At 44.7% G+C, this 22,145-nt stretch overlaps 1 protein-coding gene across 1 annotated transcript in view; it reads left to right on the top strand.

Moving 5' to 3' along the window:
• The first annotated feature begins 3,047 nt into the window (after nt 1–3,047).
• LOC126412323 (cathepsin O-like) overlaps nt 3,048–22,145 on the top strand; it is a 93,331-nt gene continuing 74,233 nt past the window's right edge. The window contains exon 1 of the mRNA XM_050081844.1: nt 3,048–3,289. Coding sequence (XP_049937801.1) covers nt 3,098–3,289 — 192 coding nt within the window. The 5' untranslated portion in view covers nt 3,048–3,097. The remainder of the gene's footprint in view (nt 3,290–22,145) is intronic.

Consider the following 22,145-nt stretch of genomic DNA (forward strand, 5'->3'; position numbering starts at 1 on the left):
CATTGTAAGAGGAGCCCTATATTTATGTTGACTCCTACTCCTCTGACGATTTTCTTAGCAGAACAAACTGTTGTGTATGTGTTATCAACAATATCAAGTAATCAGAGTATACATGCAATGTGACTTATGTACAAATTCAGTGCAGCAAAACGGGGTTTCCACATGCAAAAAGTGGTGCTACTTGCGACACCAGGATTCCTGTGGCGCCACTTGTGTGACACCACTTTTGTCCATGTCACAAAACTTACAATTGCTTAAACTTTGTGCCGCCACTTTTTTTCCCTCACCACCAATTAGTGTCGTTCGACTTAATTTTGAAGCTTCAGCATAATATTTTGGTTTTTTGTGTCCCTAATTTTGCCGTGTGTTTATTTTACATACATGGCAAAGGAATGAAAAGACACACCATAGTTTAATAATGAAATTCAACGGATGCTGAGAAAGCAGAAGCTGTTGCACTCTAGGTTCAAAATGGGATGCACAAATTACGACACGCAAATATTAGTAGCGATTCAGCATCTGTGGCAAGACCTATGCTCGAAGCATACAACAACTACCACCATCACAGCTTAGTAAAGGATCTGGCAGAGAACCTGAGAAAATTCTGGTCGTATTTAAAATTGCGAAGCGGGTCTAAGGCTTCCATTCAGTCCCTAGTTGGCCAGTCTGGCGTGTCAGTTGAAGTTAGCAAAGCAAAAGCTGAAGTTTTAAATTTCATGTTAAAGAAATTGTTCACACAGGAGAACCGTGCAAACATACTGTCATCTGACCATCGGACAGATTCCCGAATGACGACGTAGAGATAAGAATACCTGACGTAGAGAAGCAACTTAAAGATTTGAAAGCAAATACATCAACAGGTCAAAATGGAATCCCTGTTCGATTTTACAAGGAGTACTCAACAGCATTGGCCCCTTACCTAGCCTGCATTTATCGTGAATCTCTTACCTGTCTTATTCCACGCACCAGCATGGTTTTAGAAAGCATCGCTCATGAAAAACTCATCTTGCCCTTTTCCTCACGATATACTGAGACTATGGATGAAGGGCAACAGACAGATTCCATAATTCTAAATTTCCGGAAAGTATTTGACATGATGCCCCCTTGCAGTCTGTTAACAAAGGTACGAGCGAACGGAATAAGTTCACAGATGAGTGAGTGGCTCAAAGACTTCTTAAACAATACAACCCACTAAGCTGTCCTCGACGACAAGTGTTCATCAGAGACAAGGATATTGTCAGAAGTGCCCCAGGGAAGTGTGATAGGATCGCTGTTGTTCTATATACATAAATGATTTGGCAGACAGGGTGGGCAGGAATCTGCAGTTGTTTGCTGATGATGCCACGGTGTATGGTAAGGTGTCAAAGTTGAGTGACTGTAGGAAGATGGAAGACAACTTAAAAATTTCCAGTTGGTGTGCTGAATGGCAGATAGCCTTAACTGTGGAAAAATGTAAGTTAATGTGGATGAGTAGGAAGAACAAACCTGTAATGTTTGGATACAGTATTACTAGTGTTCTGCTTAACATAGTGAAGTCGTTTAAATATCTGGGTGTAACGTTGCAACGCAATATGAGGGGGAATGAGCATGTGAAAGCTGTGGTGTGAAGGCATAGGCTCAACTTCGGTTTATTGGGAGATTTTAGGGAAAAGTGGTTCACCTGTAAAGATTACCGCATACAGGACACTGGTGCGACCTATTCTTATGTACTGCTCGAGTGTTTGAGACCCGTACCAGGTCAGATTGAAGGAAGACATTGAAGCAGTTCAGGGGCAGGCTACTAGATTTGTTACTGGTAGGTTTGAACAACATGTACATGTTACGGAGATGCTTCAGAAACTCAAATGGGAATACCCAGAGGGAAGATGACATTCTTTTCGAGAAACGCTATTGAGAAAAATTAGAGCAAGGGCATTGGAAGCTAAATGCCGAACATTTATACTGCCGCCAACATACATCGCGTAAGGACCACAAAGATAAGTGAAATTAGGGCTCACATGGAGGCGTACAGACAGCCATTTTTCCATCGCTCTATTTGCGAGTACAACAGGAGGGGAAATGACAAGTAATGGTACAGGGTACCCTCCGCCATGCACCATATGGTGGCTTGCGGAGTATGTATGTATATATGTAGATGTACACTACCAAAGGACTCGAATAAGTAGTCATTAACAAAAACTGTGCAGTTTTGAAGATTAGACTATATTCAGTTTTCGTTCCATGGACTGAAAAATGAGATGATTCTCGTGGGTGTGATATTTCGTCTTATTTAAAAGATTTCAGAGCAAAGAAAAAAATATCACCTTTTAAATGAGTCTTTAGCGCATCATAAATGTCATTCATCCACACATCACTAAAGAAGGAGAACTTTTGAGAATGTAGTGTAAATGTCGAAAAGACAATCGCTAGATGTCAAATAACGAAATGTCTAGTTTCACTCGAGCCAGACGTCTCTCTCTATTATGAACATCGAATTTTTTAATAGCTCTCGAGTCACAGCTCTAGAAGCACTCGAAGTGAGTTTTTATTTTTTTGAAGCAATTCACGAATGGGTCTTCATTTACGAGTACTACTTCCATTAGAAGTTTCTTTGATGCCACTGTGATATTCCTGCATAAAATTCACTTCCAAACCCAACATTTATACCTTCTCTTCTTCTTATTGGATTCTTGGCTCAATCATATATTGTCAGTCATAAAAATAAGTGTCACTTAATTTCAACAGAAGCACACGGCACCACTTGCTATATCTTTTGTTGCACGTTTGCCTCAGTCGGGATTCCACATGCAACGAAAGTGATGCTACGTGGCCGCCACTTGAGTGGTAGCACCGAAGTCGCCTTTGAGCAACGTAAATAAGTATTGTAAAATGATTTTTCTGTTTGATGATGTATAGTTACAAAAGCCCACGAATTAACAAAAGCAGCTCAGTGTGGAACGAAAACTACCTACATTTAATCTACTCTCATCTGTAGCACTTCGAGTAGGTGCTACGCGATGATCGATTGCCAGCAACTATCAGCTGCTCAGTGCGCGCGCGTGTGTCAATGAGCGAACTTCAGTTCTGTATTAGGTCTTGACAGGTGACTGGTGGTGTTATGGCTGTAGAATGGAAAACAGTTTTTATGACAGTTGCTGTGGTGTGTTTATGTTTTGTAGGCATTCCAATTAGAGTAGATAAGCCGATAGACACTGCTACTCAGGCACTATTTAAGGATTACGTAAAGCGCTTTAATAAGACCTATGAGAATAATGAAACGGAGTACGCGCTGAGACTGCGTCAGTTCCAGGTAGGTTTTGATCAATTTTTATCGTTCTGCATTTGCTACAATTAGTAGTGAAACATTTACATCTCGTCTCTTTATATAACATCTCGAAGAACTTTAATTCCTACTCAAGTTTACTCTTTTCGGTACCTTGTAATATTAGCAGTTTGTTGTCGCTTATGTAACATGCATAGTACTAATATGTCTACGCGAAATATATATATATATATTTTTCTTTTTCACGTTGTAAGTGACCTTTGAAATGACACTTAGCTACCTTTTTTGTACTACATGTTGTTGGTTTTGTCACTGGCTGCCTGAAAAAAGTTAACTACACTAACAAGAGTATTACGTAATATACACACTACAAAATCGTGTTCGTTTTAGTATGTGAATGGTAGCATAGTGTTGGTATTGATACATTAATCGACAGCTTCCCGTTGACAATACTTAATACTATACGCAACAATTAATACGAACTCTGTTATTGCAAGAAAATAATTTGTGGAGAATTTGCTGTATTAATGAACGGGCAAATTTTGTAAAATGATGAAATTTTTCACATTGAATGTACGATAGTGAATTTGTACATTCGAAACTCCACGAAGTAATTGCTGTTGTACAGCACTGACATCATCATAAAACACAAGTTAAAGAGATATGCTTAAAATCTTCTATGTATTTCCAGCACCAATTGTTGTTATTTCTTGCAATTTTTGAGAGAAAAAAATCCTTTTTTGGCATTTTACTTAGTTGAACATTGTTTGCTGTCATATAATTGCACCACAATCATTTTAGAAAGGGAAGGGGTCACAGTGTCAGTTTTCCACAAGTATTCAGCATAGGTTCAACATAGATTTGCCTACTACCTGCTTCTGAGGAAAGCAACTTAATAGTGCACCTGATGTCTGATAATTTGTAATCATCTGTGCCAGTTTCAAAACAAGAGCAGTGTAACTAGGTAGGGCCTATAGGATAAAGGTAAATTTTACCACTGTAGCACAAGTTTGTTGTGCTGGCGTGTCAGTGAGAAAACTTCAGTCACAACAGTACAGTAGCTCTTGACAGCTGACTGCTGGTGTTATGGGGCTAGAATGGAAAACATCTTAAGTTTTCAACAGTAAAAGTGAAAGGAATAACTGAAGAGAAATGTGGCAGTAGAGTATGATAGAACATCAGAGCTATTGAATGAATGAAATAGAGTTTTATACTCATGAAGTAATAGGTGCACCATTTTCATATAGATTTTTAAAGTCATATGTGAGATGTTGATGTAAAATTGAATGTGATGAAAGCCACTAACACTGTACAACTAAACATGGAGAATGATGTACAAATAAAAGTAAGTAGGGCCTAAAAGAAACCACTTGCCAGTGTTTATTGATAGTTAGCAGAGTCAACACCTAACATTGGCAAAAGAGAAATAATTCAAAAGCAGGGTCGACAGAAGCATCCGATCCAACGCGTCGGCTTTGACCCGTGACGTAAAGGTGTTGTCGTGTGTGACGTCATGACGGCGCGGAGTTTGGTTTGAGTGTGGCTGTCTCCAGTTCCGTTTTATCTTATTTTATTTACTTTTCTGATCTGTTCGTTCTATCTCGTGAGATTTTTTTTTAAATTTAAAAACACTTATTACTTATTTTAATTATGTTTCCTCGAATTTCTGTTTTAGTTTATTATATTTATCTTTCTGATCTGTTTGTTCTATCCCGTGAGATTTTTTTTAAAAAAGACAAAAAACACTAATCAGCTACTGAAGCATCTTTATCTTCTATGGGTTGCAGGGGTTACGGCCCCTGGGGAGGTGGGTGGGTATTCATGCATGGCTGTCTTCACTTACACGTTGTAGCTACGCAAGGCGTCTAAATTTGTTTATATTTAGTTTGCCCCCCACCCAAAACACCCCATTTCCTGCGCTTGTCCCGTTAGTGTCATTAGGCTTCTTATGGAAAGTGTGTGTGTTTGTTTTTGTTTCCGCCATATTCGTGACGTCATGGGTCAAAGCAGATGGGTGGGATCGGACGCTTCCGTATTTCCCAAGAGCAAATTGTAGGCGAGTGCTGTTACATGAGTAAGTACCATGTCAATCAGCTATGACAGAGAGGTTGTCTTCCTTGGATTTCTATGTGTTTCCATGCTCATAATATAACTATGTAGCACAGCTCCTTCAGTAAAATAATACTCCACCTTTATTAACAGAGATATAGCTAGGAAAAGCTGAAGTCAGCTGGTAGCAAATAGATGTCTTTCCTTATTTTATTTGTTGTTCTCATTTATTTACACTTAATATAATGTCATTAAATGTCATTTCTCTGTCCTGAACAGTGGAAAACCATGTATTTCTTATGCAAAACCTCTTGGTGACACTCCCTGCCCAGAAACTTAAGTACAATTGGTTAGTAGAGCATGTATCTACCTTCTTCAACAGAATTAATGAACTTTAGAAATATTTGCACTTGTTGTGTTGTATAACCTCATTCTCCTATAGCACTGTGTAATGCTCAAAGTGATATCCATTTTGATACAATTCAATAATGCTGCTAAGATAATGAAATGATCTTCATCCTCTTCATATCACCATCGAAAGAGGATCCATTCTAGAGAAAGTTGTGATTTATCTGTGAAGAGGATTAGCTATTTACTGCTTGTGGGTCAAGTCCAATTACATTTTAGGTCATATTAGTTAATTTCGTATTCTATGAATCACTTGCATAATTAATGCTAATGCTGTGGGTGAGTCGCTCTACATTCATATGTAATGTGGCTGGGTTCTTTATATAGTTGGTTCTATGTGACATTTCTGTTTCTGATTTACAATGGAAATTATCTGTGGAAGTTCATATGTATTAACTGGAATTTTTTGTGAACTAAACCTACCCAAAAAAAAATATTGAACCAGCTTTTGATGTCAGCGCACATACATCTATCTTATCTGTAAACTGCTAAATAAACCTTCAGCCTGGAATAAATGTTTAAATTTTACAAAATGAATTTCATACCCACACAGTTGATGCATCTAAGGCAATGCAAACATCAGTGATGCAGTTTCATTTACTCCTGTCCTCAGCAGTCCAATCTGCAATCATATTTTATACACAGCTGTCACTGACTGAAGTTGGCAGAAAAACACGTATCGTGTCTCAGTCTCTATATGGGCCTAGGAGTCTGCAAATATTAAAGTGCTACCAAACAGATAGCACAAAAAAGAAAAAATAAAAATGGGGGAAAGCTCATGGATGCAGAGGAAAATGCAGTGAGAATTTTAAGTCTTGAACTAAATATGTGTTAGTAGCAGAAGGTAATGTTAAAAAAAGTCTAAAGCGACATCAAAGCTGTATGAAAAACCAATCTTGAAAACTGTGAAACTTAACTTTAATGTTAAGCATTTCTAGGTTTAGAGCCACATTATGTTTCAACCTAAAATAACTGGCACTTTGTGAATAAGACTGGTGTTTGAGTTAAGGCTGCAGTGGCCTTCTTCTGTGCCTGATGAATGGGAAAAATGGTGTTTCACCAACGCAAGCTTGATGTCCTCGATAAAAGGCAGCAGGAAATGGACACCTTAGTACGGAAACTAGTTGATGTAAAAGTTAGCTGGCTTGCACAATAGCAGCGGACATGATTACAGGGCGATATATGCATATAACAGACAGGTAATATGGGCAACACAAAATGAAACAAGTAATAAACATTTATTACAACAATCTACCAAAAATGAAATGCTCTGCTTTGGGTAATGAATGATGCCTTATTCCGTAGTCAGTCCTATATGCTAATCTAACCTAACACATTGAAAGAGAACTATGTAACCTGTAGAAATTTAGCCTGGACTGCTGTATTTAACAGTTTTAATTTCTGTCTCTGAAGAATAATATCATGTGACACTGAGCATTTACAGTCCGATGATCACTCATTTATAATGGCTAGCTATAACAGGGACAACTGATACACTTTGGTGGGCTATAACTGTAGGCTGGAATGGTTTCTGCAGCTGTATGATCCGGAACTGACAATTTCTGGCAGTACATCTCCATTTATCCGTGACTTCCAGAATAATCTTGCATCATCAATCTTGTTCGGAAGAGCAGGAAGCAGTTCCTGGTGCCTGTGCTGTCTGTGGCAACTGACATTACTGTAGATTAGTGGAGTGCATGGTTGGAAGGTTGCTTGGGGGAAGCATAAGTAGACTCCAGTATATGAACACTATCTATATGGCAACATATCATAGCTGAATGGTGTCAGGCATGGAGAGTGCCTGGATGGTGGCACTCACTGTGGGTTTTGCAGTGTATAGTGAGAGACTGTGTACACAGAGTACTTCTCGTGGGGGGAGGTTCAAGGTGATGAAAATTGTGCCATTGACTTCATGCTTCATTGCTTGCCAACTGCTGATATGGTGGCTGTATACATTGTTCCCCTTGGCAGTTTCCTGTGGCACCATGGAAAACCACACCAGAAACCTTGGTGAGGGGGTGGTTGGACAAGTGATATGCCATGTCAATATACATTGGCTCATCATTGGGATACAGGTGATATCAACATTCATCTGGTCATTATCAGTTGGCTCCAGCTGGATGCTGCTGCCAGAGATGAAGCCAGGCAGCTGCTGGCAGAATCTGTAGGCCCCCAGGTGGCTGGATGCATTTAAAACTTATGAACCTGAAAAGGAGAACAGGCTAAGAATTCTACCCCCCCCCCCTCTCTCTCTCTCTCTCTCTCTTTCTCTCTGTATGTGTATTTGTTTTTAGTCTTTTCTAGTTTTTATGGCAATTTACAACACTATGATGAGTTTCAGTACTAAAAATTATAATGTACGGCCGCTGTAAGACTGCTTGGTACCCAAGACTTCTTTCTATACTTATACGTTGTAAAGAGTACTATTATAACATCAAGTTGATCACATATATTTCAAAACGACACAACACATATAAGTCACTGAGCAAGTTGACAAGCAAGACATGTGAACAAGGTAACATTCGAATGAACACTGAGTCCAAGTCTAGCAGCCGCTGCCTGGCTGGTCGCTTAGGTGGCGTGGCTGCTACATGGCTGGCAGACAGCGCCGCATGTAGAGGATGTGCGTAATTGCGTGGCGGCACTTTGAATGATTGGCGAGTCACAACACTTTTCCCTCCTTTGAAATTTTTGCACTGGTCTTGATGGAGGTGGCCTGGAGATTGCTATCGTCCATAGAGATTGTTTGACTGGCCGTAAAGTCTCGAGGAGGAGGCTTCCCGTACGGACGGAAGTGCCCCTGATGATAACAGGTCGAGATAACAGGAGACGTAGGGGCCGAATCTGCTGGGGCCCCGTGCACCATCTGCCCATTGCAGCAAGTCCAGTTGATATAACAGGAGACATGGGCGATGTGTCGGCGTCCGTAGGAGGAGGAGGCAAGTAGATTGGTTCCAACAGATGATGGTCATCTGGTTCCTGCATGGGCACGTCTCCTGGTGGTGTCCGTTCTTGTACTGGCACCAAGATGATGGTGAGAGGGCTGCGTTGTGAGTAATGAGAGATGCCAAGATCCCGAGCATCAGGTAGAGCTGAAGGTGGTGTAGCGGCATTCGGAACAGTCGTTGCCGGCACACGAGGCTGAAGCTGGTCCAAATGACGCACTGCAACACCCGTGTCTGTCTGGATTTCATACAGGCATCGGCCACGGTGTCGTAAGATGTGGCCCGGACTCCATTTTGGCCGCCTGCCATATTCCCGTACCCAGACGAGGTCGTCGGCGGTGAACCAGCCAAGCGAAGGCACCCGCGGCCGTGAGGTGGAAGGCCGCAGAAGATGAAGTAGCATGCGAGACTGTCGGCCACGTAAGAGCTCAGCCGGGCTGTGGTCGCCCATGGGGGTGAAACGGTAAGAAGCCAGAAACTGGAGAAGCACATCATCAGCAGCAGAAGAAGTCAGAAGTTTCCACATCTGAGCCTTAAATGTGCGGACCAGTCGTTCAGCCTCACCGTTTGATTGTGGATGGAACGGAGGGGCCGTGACATGCATAACGCCGTGATGAGCACAAAAATCCACAAATTCGGAGGAGGCAAATTGCAGACCATTATCAGTAACAAGAGTAGAGGGAAGGCCTCCCAAAGAAAAAATGTGGGCGAGAGCACTTGTGGTTACCGCGGTGGTAGGCGATGTGCAACGGACAATGAAAGGAAAGTTAGAGTAGGCGTCAATTACGAGGAGCCAATAAGTACCTGAAAAAGGTCCCGCGAAGTCAGCATGAATGCGCTTCCAGGGCGTCTCACGCAAAGGCCACGGTGACAAAGATGACTTCGGGGCGGCAGCCTGTGACGCACAAGGGCTGCAGGCAGCGACCATATGTGCTATTTGAGAGTTGATGCCGGGCCAGTACACATGATGGCGCACCAGAGATTTTGTGCGAGAGACACCCCAGTGCCCTTGGTGAAGGAGGCGTAAGACCGAAGCACGCAAAGACGCAAGTACCACAACACACGGCGAAGCATTGTCGGTGGAAAGGAGGATAACACCATCCCTAGCCGAGAGGCAGTAGCGCAAAGGGTAGTAGTTCCACAATGGGTCAGAAGTCTTAGCAGACGGACGATCTGGCCAACCCTTCTGAATACAGCGTAAAACCCGGGAGAGGGTAGGATCAGAACCCGTAGCAGCCGCCAGCCGGTCCCCGGTGATGGGGAGTCCATCCACAACCTGCTGCTCGGCAACATCCAGATGGAAACACAAAAGTTCGTCCCTATTGAATGCCAGATTAGGACCCATGGGAAGGCAAGACAGTGCATCAGCATTCGCATGTTGAGCCATCGGCCAGAAATGAATCTCATAATTGAAATGAGACAAGTAACGAGCTTAACGCTGGAGGCGGTGTGCAGCCTTGTCAGGAAGTGATGATGATGTATGAAACAAGGAAACATGTGGTTTGTGATCTGTAACAAGATGAAATTTGGATCCATAGAGCAAAACACCAAACTCATGAAGAGCATAAATAATGGCCAAAGCTTCTTTTTCGATTTGAGAATACTTTTGTTGGGCATCCGTGAGTGTTTTAGAGGCATAAGCAGTGGGTTGTTCAGAGCCCTCCGAAAAACGGTGCGCAAGGACTGCACCGACCCCGTATTGAGAGGCGTCCGTGGCAAGAACAAGATGTTGGCCAGGTCGATAAGTAGCAAGGCACGGGGCCTGTTTCAGCATAGTCTTCAATTGCTGGAAAGCCGCATCTCATGACGCAGACCAGTGAAAAGGCACGTTTTTATGCAACAGGTGATGCAACGGCTGAGCCACCGATGCAGCAGACAGTAAAAACTTGTGATAGTATGCTATTTTCCCCAAGAAGACCTGCAGTTCCTCAACAGATGTAGGGCGAGGAAGGGCATCGATCGCAGCGACAGTTTGCTGAAGCGGACGAATACCATCGTGAGAGAGTTGAAACCCCAAGTATGTGATAGTTGCCTGAAAAATCTGTTATTTCTGAAGATTACACTTAAGACCGGCAGTCTGTAAGACATGAAAAAGTGTGCAGAGGTTTTGAAGATGTTATTCAGTGGTGGAGCCAGTGACAACAATGTCGTCCATGTAATTTATACACCCAGGGACAGGGAGTAATAATTGTTCCAAGAATCGCTGAAAGGGAGCAGGGGCGCTGGCAACCCCGAATGGCAATTGTTGGTATTGATAGAGGCTGAAAGGCGTGTTAAGGACCAGAAACTGCCGGGAAGCAGCATCGAGAGGAAGTTGATGATAAGCTTCTGACAGGTCAATTTTAGAAAAATACTGGCCTCCCGCGAGATTAGTGAACAATTCTTCAGGTCGGGGCATAGGGTAAGTGTCGATGAGGCATTGCGCATTTACAGTGGCTTTAAAATTGCCACAGAGATGAATATCACCATTGGTCTTAGCAATGACAACGACAGGAGAGGACCACTCACTGGAAGTGACAGGAAGCAAGACCCCTGAAGCAGTGAGATGATCCAGCTCCCATTTGACCTGATCATGAAGGGCCACAGGAATGGACCGAGCCCGAAAAAACTTAGGCCGAGCAGTGGGTTTGAGCGTGATATGAGCTTCAAAGTCATTTGCACGGCCCAACCCAGGAGCGAAAAGGGACGAAAATGTCGTCGACAAGGAATTCAATTGAGCATAAGGAATAGCATCAGAGACGATATTGACAGTCGTCTATGGAGAACCCAAAAACGCGAAACGCATCAAAACCAAAAAGATTCTCTGTGTTACTCTGGTCGACCACAAATATGGGAATATTGCGAACGACGGATTTGTAAGATACCTCAGCTTTAAATTGTCCCAAGAGAGAAATCTTCTGTTTATTGTATGTCCGTAATTGCCGAGTGACAGGTGATAGGAGTGGAGAACCCAACTGAAGGTACGTCTGAGAATTAATTATAGTGGCAGCAGAACCGGTATCCACCTGCATGCGAACATCCGGACCAAGGATTTGGACAGTGAGGAATAACTTCCCTGAAAGGGAAGAAGTGCAATTGACAGACAACACAGAAGCAGAATCAGCGTCACGGTCATGAACATCATGTATGTGGTCGGATTTGCAAACGGTGGACACATGACCCTTCTTTTTGCAATTGTGACACACGGCCCAACGTTTGGGACTGAATGTTTCGTAAAACACCGTGGACATGAAGGAAGTTGCCGGGGGTTTTGCTGCAGTTTCTTAGAGGGTTGTTTATGTTTAGGCCGATGCTGCGCGTGGGAGCATACGTCGGCCAGCAGGGATGCACCGCACGCGTCGTCAACAGTGCACAGAGGTTGTATTTCCCCGACGTCACCCCATGCCTCTGCTTGCACCCCAGCGCAGCGAGAAATTTCAAAAGACTGCATGATGGCTAGGACTTCATCTAGAGTCGGATTTGCCAACTGAAGGGCACGTTGCCGAACTTCTTTGTCGTGCGCCGACCGGATAATAGCATCCCATACCATGGAATCGGCATAGGATTCTTTGTGAACGTCAGTAACAAATTGACACTTACGACTGAGGCCATTAAGTTCAACAGCCCAAGCGTGATAGGATTGATGCGGTTGTTTTTGTCAATGTTAAAAGGCAACACAAGAGGCTACCACATGCGTTTCGTTTTGAAAATAGACAGACAGAAGTGAGCTCATTTCAGCAAAGGACAAAGTCGCAGGATCTTTCAAAGGAGCCAATTGCAACAACCGATGCATTTGAGGTGAAATCCATGAAAGGAACAGAGACTTAAATGTTTGTTCATCCGTGACATGAAATGCCAAGAAGTGATGTCAAAGACGTTTTTCGTAATCAGACCAGTCTTCCACCATCTCGTCATAAGGAGGAAGAGGAGGTATGGACAACGCCGAGAAATGCCCAGCATTTGATGCCGCGAAGAAAAGGCGAATCGCCGATGTTAGAAGCGTTTGCTGTTCGATGAGACCTTGCAACAGTTGCTCGACAGTAGCCATGGAAACATGTGGGTCAACGATGAAAAGTAAAAATCCCATCCTCGTCGCCAATTATTATAACGTCAAGTTGAACACACATATTTCAAAATGACACAACACACATAAGTCACTGAGCAATTTGACAAGCAAGACATGTGAACAAGGTAACATTCAAATGAACACTAAGTCCAAGTCTAGCGGCCACTGCCTGGCTGGCCGCTTAGGTGGAGCGGCTGCAACATGGCTGGCAGACAGCGCCGCATGTAGAGGAGGCGCGTAATTGCGCAGCGGCACTTTGAATGATCGGCAAGTCACAACAAGTACTAGATCATATATATCTAAAAACAAAGATGATGTGACTTACCAAATGAAAGTGCTGGCAGGTCGACAGACACACAAACAAACACAAACATACACACAAAAAATTCAAGCTTTCGCAACAAACTGTTGCCTCATCAGGAAAGAGGGAAGGAGAGGGGAAGACGAAAGGAAGTGGGTTTTAGAGGAGAGGGTAAGGAGTCATTCCAATCCCGGGAGCGGAAAGACTTACCTTAGGGGGAAAAAAGGACAGGTAAGTCTTTCCGCTCCCGGGATTGGAATGACTCCTTACCCTCTCCTCTAAAACCCACTTCCTTTCGTCTTCCCCTCTCCTTCCCTCTTTCCTGATGAGGCAACAGTTTGTTGCGAAAGCTTGAATTTTTTGTGTGTATGTTTGTGTTTGTTTGTGTGTCTGTCGACCTGCCAGCACTTTCATTTGGTAAGTCACATCATCTTTGTTTTTAGATATATATTTCCTACGTGGAATGTTTCCCTCTATTATAACCAAGTACTAGATCATTTAGTTTAAAAATTTTTATCTGGACTGTTGTTGATGCTCGGTTTATGGATGCACGAGTGGTTTTAAAGTTGGCATTAAAGTATGATACAGTCTCAGATGATGTTTTTCAGTTGGAGATTTTGCATTATGTGGAGTGGCCCTATACTGAGAGACAAAAATCAATAAAGCATTGTCCTTATTGTACTGCTGAATGAGCTTTGTCACACATGACCTGAAAGTCCATACAAATCTATACATCGGTCAGTTGGCGTCAAGATGAAATATTAAAGTTTTAATTTAAAGTGTGAAATGCCATTTCTTCCACAAAAAAATTGGAAGTCTTGAGATGAAAAATGAGTGCCGTTAATCCGTGAAAATGGATTCCAACGCTCTATCAATGGAGAACACCCTTGACAAAGCCTGAATTCTATTCAGAGGTAATCGATCACATTTGAATCACAAATCGAAATTTTGAAAATGCATCAATGATGATGAGCTAGTAGCTTGGTAAAAATGGTCCTGCAAAATTGATGTATAAACATGACTAAGGTTCTGATGCCAATGGCCATAACAGACATTGTTGTGGCAGAACTGGCTCGTATTTTTGACATAAGTGGCATTTAGCCAGCATCACTTCTATGTTTTTACCCATATTTTTTCAGATATTCACAAAGATGAACTGAAAGATGAATAGGCTCAAGGAGGCATCATGTATGTGTAAAATTCAGTGAAACTGGTAGATGGCTAAATGGTAGAAAGATTCCCCTATCCTTACAATCAGTAGCACAACACTTGCAGAACATATCAAGACAGGTTTCCTTCACTTAAATGTGCAGCCTCATGTCCCCAATCCAGTGTGCTGTTCTAAATGCCGGCACTTTGGACACGCCACTCTGGTGTGTAAGGGAGGAGCCATTTGTGGCAGATGTGGGAAAGCTACACAGGAAGGTATCATTTTTTCATTTCCTCTGAAGTGTGTTAATTGCTCTGGGTATCGCTCTGTCCATTGTAGAGACTTCAGTGTCAACATTGAAGAAAGGAAGATGCAGGGATTCAAAACATTGATGCATATCCCTTATGAGACCAAAAATATTGAAAACGCCATGCAGCATCCCACTTCCACTACTACTTTTGCTTCAGTGTGTAAAAAGCCTATTCCAGCAGCCAGTTCCTCTTGACAAATGGATGTTGCTAATGTCACACTACTACCTACGTTTATCAGTACAGTTGTGAAGGTGTGTTGGAAGCCCATAGCTCCTCCCAGAGCATCAGAAACACCATTGGTGTTGTCATGGGGAGCTTCCACTTCCTCAAAATACAGGCTATAGCAAACAGACCATCACTGACCTACCATTGCCACAGTTGTTCCTATGAAGACATCTGTGGCAAACTAAATGGGAATCATCAACTGCAGAAGAAGACAGGTTGTGAACTGCCAGACCACACAGACTTCACTGTATCTAATGATGTTGCTTCAGATACGTGGAACACAAAAGCTGCTCAGGACAACTGTCTACCCTCACCCCCCCCCCCCCCCTCCCCCGAGCCCCCTTTGCAGGATTCCCACCACAGTGGATAGATAATGTGAAAGAAAAACCTCACCAGTAAATGGCTCCCATACTACTGAGGAAGATCAGTGGGTTTTTGATGTATGTGGAGGAACTGAAACTCCTACAGCAGAAACGTCCCCTGTGCTTATGTTTCCAGTAAACAAATTTTAAACCTACTGCTGCCCTTGTGCTAAGGGGCCGTAAACCGTACTGCAAGGACAAACTGACTGGGGAAAGGGCCAGTGGAGGGGTAACTGTGTCTGTCAATAACACACCACTCCTTTGCTCTATCCTTGGTTATTGACATGCAGGAAGTTGCCACTGAAGTTAAATGGCTCAAAGGATCACTATGTGTGCTCTGTATTTATCATCACAGGAAGTGATAGATGCTGAGGCTCTCACCAACTCTGCCCATTACTCCTACTGGGAGACTTCAATATCCATAATCTAGTAAGGAGCACAAACTCAGTATGCGTCAGGGTTCAAGTTTTTTGCTCTGGGTAGGCTTCGGAGCCACAACTGCAGCAGCAGTATGGCAGCACTAGATGGAGGACCAGACTGCATTTTGGGGGAGCAGGGAGCTCAGCAACATTAGTGACCACAGACCTGTCAGTTGTTTTGCGAGGAAGTGCAAGCTATGAAGTAACTGCAGCAACACAAGTACAATGACAAACACAGACGTTAGTGCTAACACTAGCTATTTCTGTTTGTGTAGCAGCATCATCTTTCTGTACTGGCTGTTTAACAACTGAAGCAAAAAAGTTAGCAAACATAAAGGGCTCCATGGTCGCATGTATCTTCTAGGCCTCACCATAGGATATCCGTCTTGTGGTTTTAATCTCCTGTATCTTCCGTTCTTCAAGGAAAACACAGCATTAACTGCCCCAGACAGAGTGAGCCCCAGAGCAAATAACACTTATAGGAGATAGAACATCCAAGTCATTTGTGGGCCACCTTACCACATTTGCCACAAGTAGGTTCTCCCTTACATCCAAGAAAGCTGTGCCCAATGCCTGGCATTTAAAACAGCACATTAGGTTGAGGGCAAAGAACCACACAATTAAGCAAAGAAAACCCACCTGAACACATTCCAGGAGTTTTGTGCTATTAAATGTGAGAATAAACTAGTCGCATTTCATTGTATTGGTTTCTGCCCTTTTTATAATATTCTGCACTGCTACAATCCCTTCTTGGGGCCATTCAACATCCAGGTCTCTGCATGTCACAACACCTTTACTGTAGTTTAATGTGGTGTGGAGCTGTCTCAATGGTGTATTCCCTAGGGTTTCGGCTTTCTGCAGACTGAGCTCCACACCACATTAAACTACAGTAAAGGTGCAGAGACCTAAAAATTGAATGGGCCCAAGAAGGGATTGTAGCAGTGCAGAATATTATGAAAAGGGAAGAAAGCAATATAATGAAATGTGACGTGTTCATTCTCACTTTTAATAGCACAAAACCCTGGAATGTGTTAAGGCAGGTTTTCTTTGCTTAATTGAGTGTTCTCAACCCAATGTGCTGTTTTAATTGCCAGTTCTTTTGGCACAGCTTTCTTGGATGTAAGGGAGAACCCACTTGTGGCAGATGTGGTAAGGTGGCCCACAAATGCTTTGGATGTTCTGTCTCCTAGAAGTGTGTGATTTGCTCTGGGGCTCACTCTGTCTGGGGCAGTTAATGCTGTGTTTTCCTTGAAGAACAGAAGATACAGGAGATCAAAACCACAAGACGGATATCCTATGGTAAGGCCTAGAAAATTAATAAGACCATGGAGCCCTTGATGTTTGCTACCTTTTTTGCTTCAGTTGTTAAACAGCCAGTACCGAAAAATGATGCTGATACACAAACAGAAATAGCTAGTGTTAGCACTAATGCCTGTGTTTATCATTGTACTTGTGTTGCTTCAGTTACTTCACAGCTAGTACTTCCTCCCAAAACAACTGATAAGTCTGTGGTCAATAATGTTGCTGATCTACCTGCTCCCCCAAAATTCAGTGCTGCCATACTGCTGCTGCAGTTGTGGCTCCGAATCCTACCCAGAGCAACAAATCAATGGATAAGCATGCACCAATGACTGAGTTGGGAAGTAAATAGTCAGATGATGTGGACATCATTCTACATGACATCTCTCTTGACTCTTTGGTAGAGCTAATGGACCTTGATGTTTGACTGGGGCAGTCATCTTGCACCAAGACTGAGCCTCCACCCATTACAGGCTACCCTCCCTGCTGAGAAAGACAGGATGAAAGTACAATCCCAATGATAGATGGCTCCTGTAATATGGTGGAACACTGATGGGTTCAGGACACATATAGACCTGTGTTTACAAGAAACACATTTTAAAGCTACTGACACTTCTGTGCTTATGGGACTATACTCTTCACCAAAAGGATGACCTGACTGGGGGCAGAGCCAAGGGAGGGGTTGTGTTTGTCAATAATGTTTATCACCCCTCTGCTCTCCCCCTGGATACTGACTTGTTAGCAGTTGCTGTTGAAGTTCATGTGTGTCGGTTGATCACTGTTTGTTCACTGTATCTACCTCCGCAAGATGTAGTGGACTCTGAGGTTGCCTTAGTGCTTGTAGAACAACTCCCGTGACTTTTTTTCATACCAGGAGACTTCGATGCCCACCAAGTCTTGTGGGGCTCAACTTCTACTTGCCTTCAGGTTTTGGAGAGCCCCATGACATCTCACGAGCTATGTATCCTCAGCACGGGTACCCACACTCATTTCTGTGCTGCTACAGGGTCATTCTCAGCCATCAACCTGTCTTTCTACTCTCAGCCTTTACAGACCCTGACTCTGTTCAGTGGGAAGTCACTGATGACCTTCATTTTAGTGATCATTTCCCACTCCACATTCATCTATTGGATGGAGTGTTCCCTGAAGAGAAGCCACGAAAACGGATTTCAGCAAGGTTAACTGGATGCTGTTCAGCCAGTTGGCTGTGTTTGAACACCACGACAATGTTCAGGAATGGGTGGATCACATCACACGATTGATTTATCTTGCCACTGACCTATCAATCTCAAAGTCCTCAGGTAATCTTAGGAGGTGACTTGCTCCTTGGTGGACAGATGAGTGCCATTCAGCAATCCAGGACAGATGCACAGCTCTTAAACGGTTTAAATGCTGCCCGATAGCAGACAACCTCCTACCCTTTAGAGCAGCAAGAGCCAAGTCTCTACGAGTAATGATGGAGAGCAAGTGTTCCTAGACTCTATCACTCGTTCCACTTGTTCTGCAGAAATATGGGAAGGATTTCTGGAAAACACAGTTGTTTACCGATAGCAGCATTGCTGAAACAGGAGTGTCTCCAAACAATGCCCGGAGATATTGCTCAGACTCTGGCAGAGCATTTTATCAAAACTACTACCAATGCCAATCAGGATACAGCATTTTGGTGCTACCATGTGACTGTAGAGGGGGAAAGCTGGACTTCAGATCCCACAATTCTAAGTCTTATGACTGCAGTTTCTCCATGTGGGAGCTGGAATTGGCACTGTCTGAGAATCGCGATACTACACCTAGTCATGATCAAATCTGGTACTGCATGCTTCAAAATTTGCCAGCAGTGTCAAAGGAAATCATCCTTGAATGTTTTAATTTGATATGGCAGTCAGGTCACTTCCCCAACTTGTGGAAATAGGCAATTTTGATACCTCTTCTCAAACCGTGATAGGACCACACGAGTCCCAATAGTTATATGAATATTGCCTTAACAAGCCGTGTAGGAAAAACCCTGGAGGGAATGGTTAACCATCGTCTGGTCTGGTTGTTAGAGACTGGGAAACTCCTTAGCTGTTCTCAATGATGATTCTGGAGATTTTGGTCCACTGTTGACAACCTGACCATGCTAGAGGTATCTATTCAGCAGGCTCTGCTACGTAAACATCACTTCATTGGTGTATTCTTCGATATCAGTAAGGCGTACGATACTATTTGAGACACTCTATTCTCACATGGCTGCATCAATGGGGCTTTCGTGGTCACCTCCCCATCTTCACATGATCTTTCCTGCCTCAGCAGCTTTTTAGGGCCCAAATTTGTGGCACACTCTTTTTAGCAGGAGAATGGTGTCCCTCAGTGTCGTAACCATGACTGTTCCGGTCACAGAGTTGCTGTGAGGGAAAGTGTGGTGTGACCCCCGGAGTGGCTCGTGAACAACAACACAAATGGGAGAGGATGGACACAACAGCAAAGGACAACCAAATGAGACCTTACGAACAACAAGCAAGAAACAACGGAGTCACAAGAAAATCACATGAATCAACCATGTCCAGTCGTACACGGAACAAAGTAATGTAAATATGCAGTCTGAGGCAAGATGTCGATAGACGCACGCAACAACTAGACCTACTAGCAGAACGAGAGGCAGGCACTTAAATATGTGAACGGGGACACCACCATTGGCCACTGGGACCACGTGTTCCACTGTGGCACCCTCACATTAAACGTGGGCCAGGAGGTGCTTGCCGCTACGGCTTATGGTGCAGAGACCTCCAGGGTTCTTCGACGTCCATGCCGTCTGGCACAGATTCAAAACCCACGGCGTGCGGTCCAGATCCCTCCCCCCTGAAACTTGCGTGTAGTGGCGGAAACGTCTCGGATGGTGCCAAGGTGGGCGGCAGTGGGAAGAAGAGCAGGGCTCATCAATCGCCGTTGGCAGGGAGAAAGGGACACCCAAGGTATCCATAATGGCTGACCCTAAGCCCAGGGCGGCAGAGGGAGCCGCCGATCCACCCAGGGGCAGGGAGGGCCGGCGGCATGCCCACAGGGGAGACGGCAACTGGAGGGCAGTGGTGGCGACTCGAGGACCACATCCGTACCTGAAGGAGGTAGGGGTAAAGGAGGCGGCGGCCCGAGTCCCGTGGGAGCACTTCAGGTGGAGCTGATTATGATGGTGGTACTCCAACCCTGTCAATGTCTGCACCGACATCACACGTGATGACCGCGGCGGGCGTCCAACCCGCCTTGTGCCCATTCTTGCGGGTCCACATGGCCACGCCGAGGGTGTAACGCTGAGAGGGCTGGGAGTGGGGGCAGGAGGGGGATGGTATCAGCAAATGGAGCAGGGTCTGCGGTGTAGTGCTCAAAAACAGGGTGAGGGTCGACGTGATTGGAGATGTGTCGACCGCCTTCGTCAACTGCTGTTTAAATGTGCAGACAAGCCTCTCTGCCGCATTATTGGATGAAGGGTGGAAAGGCGGGCTACGGATATGTTTGATACCATTGGCCTGACAGAAGTCGTGGAAGGAGGACACCTTGAATTGGGAGCCATTATCTGAGACCAAAGTGTGAGGCAGGCCTTCAATGGCGAGAACCAGGGCCGTGAGTGTAGCCTCCATTGTGGTGGATGCCATGCGGAAGACATATGTTTATTTGGAGTAGGCATCAACGATAAGTAACCACATGCACCCCAAAAACGGGCCCGTAAAATCGACATGGATGTGATCCCAGGGCCGGCGAGGCACAGGCCAGGGTGCAAAAGACTGAGGGGGGGGGGGGGGTGGCGGCTTGCCTGGTGATGCGCACACACAGTGCACCCACGGATCTGACGGTCAATATCGCCATCGATGCCGGGCCAATACACATGACTGCGAGCCAATACTTTCGCAAGGGACATACCCCAGATCCCGCGGTGTAACAAACTGAGCACCCGAAGCCGCAAATTTGGAGGGATGACCACCTGATGGGCATCAGACTCTGTGGCCTACAGGAGGACATCATCGACCACGGAGAGCCTGTGAGACAGGTGACACCAGGGGCTGAAATCAGACTGCATCCGACGAGTAACATAGGAGGGCCACCCATGGACTACGTAATGGAGAAGGTGCCGCTAGACAGGTTTGTGGCAGGTTGCCTCGGCAATGTGAGCAGCCATAAGAGTCAGACTGTCCAGCGCATCCCGGCAGGTGGAATCAGTGTGAAAGCAGAGGACCTCCTGTTGGTCAGAGGCAGGATGGGGGCCTGCTGGGAGACGTGACAAAGTGTCCACGTTAGCATGGTGGGCGTTGGGCTTATACCAGATGGTGTAAGCATAATTTCGTAAAAATAACACCCAGCACTGTAGATGTTGAGCCGTCCGCTCAGGAAGGTGAGAGTGGGGTCCGAAAAGTGTAACCAATGGTTTATGGTCCATCAGGGGAGTGAACTTTGCCCCAAAGAGATAGGTGTGAAATATTGGGATGGCGAACACAATTGCCAGGGCCTCCTTTTCAATCTGGGAGTAGTTCCGTTGTGCTGGGGTCAAGGTCTTAGAGGTATAAGGGATGGGCTGTTAGGAGCCACGGCATCACGATGTGCGAGGATGGCCTCAATGCCGTATGCCGACGCAGCAGCTGCCACAACTAAGGGGTGGTCTGGAGAGAAGGGAGTAAGACGAGGGGTGGACTTCATCATCACCTTTAAATAGAGAAAAGCCTGGTCACAGGCAAGAGTCCAATCAAAAGGTACCCCTTTGCGATGAAAGTGATTGAGGGTTGAGCAATGGAGGCAGCCTAGGGCAAGAACTATAAGTAATATATAACCTTGCCCCAGAACACCTGGAGTTCAGATAAGTCCTTGGGACGAGGAAGGGCCTCCTCAGTGGCCACGACATTGCGACTCAAAAAGGGCAAATGCCATCCTTGCTAAGACAGTGGCCTAGGTATTCCACTTCCAGTTGAAAAAACAACACTTGTCCAGCTGACAGTGTAAGCCTGCAGATTGCAGAGCGTGAAATAAGGTGCTGAGGTTTTGCAAATGTTCCTGGTGGGAACGCCCAGTGAAGGAGGTGTCATCCAGATAATTCACACAGGTGGGGATAGGTTGTATACGCTGCTCCAGGAACCGCTGGAAAATGGCCGGCGCCGAAGAGACACCAAAGGGAAGGCACTTGTACTTGTATAACCCGAAAGGTGCATACTCGTATAACCTGAATGGTGCGTTAATAACCATGATGTTCTGGGACTCGGCATCCGAGGGTAACTGGCGGTATGCCTCAGCCAGGTTGATCATAGAAAAGTACTCGCCCCCGGCATGCTTGGCAAGAAGGTCTTCCTGTTGGGGAATAGGGTAAGTGTCGACAAGGGACTGAGCATTGACAGTATCATTGAAGTCCCCACACA

This window comes from Schistocerca serialis, chromosome 7 (assembly GCF_023864345.2).
Source record: "Schistocerca serialis cubense isolate TAMUIC-IGC-003099 chromosome 7, iqSchSeri2.2, whole genome shotgun sequence".
Classification (NCBI taxonomy): domain Eukaryota; kingdom Metazoa; phylum Arthropoda; class Insecta; order Orthoptera; family Acrididae; genus Schistocerca; species Schistocerca serialis.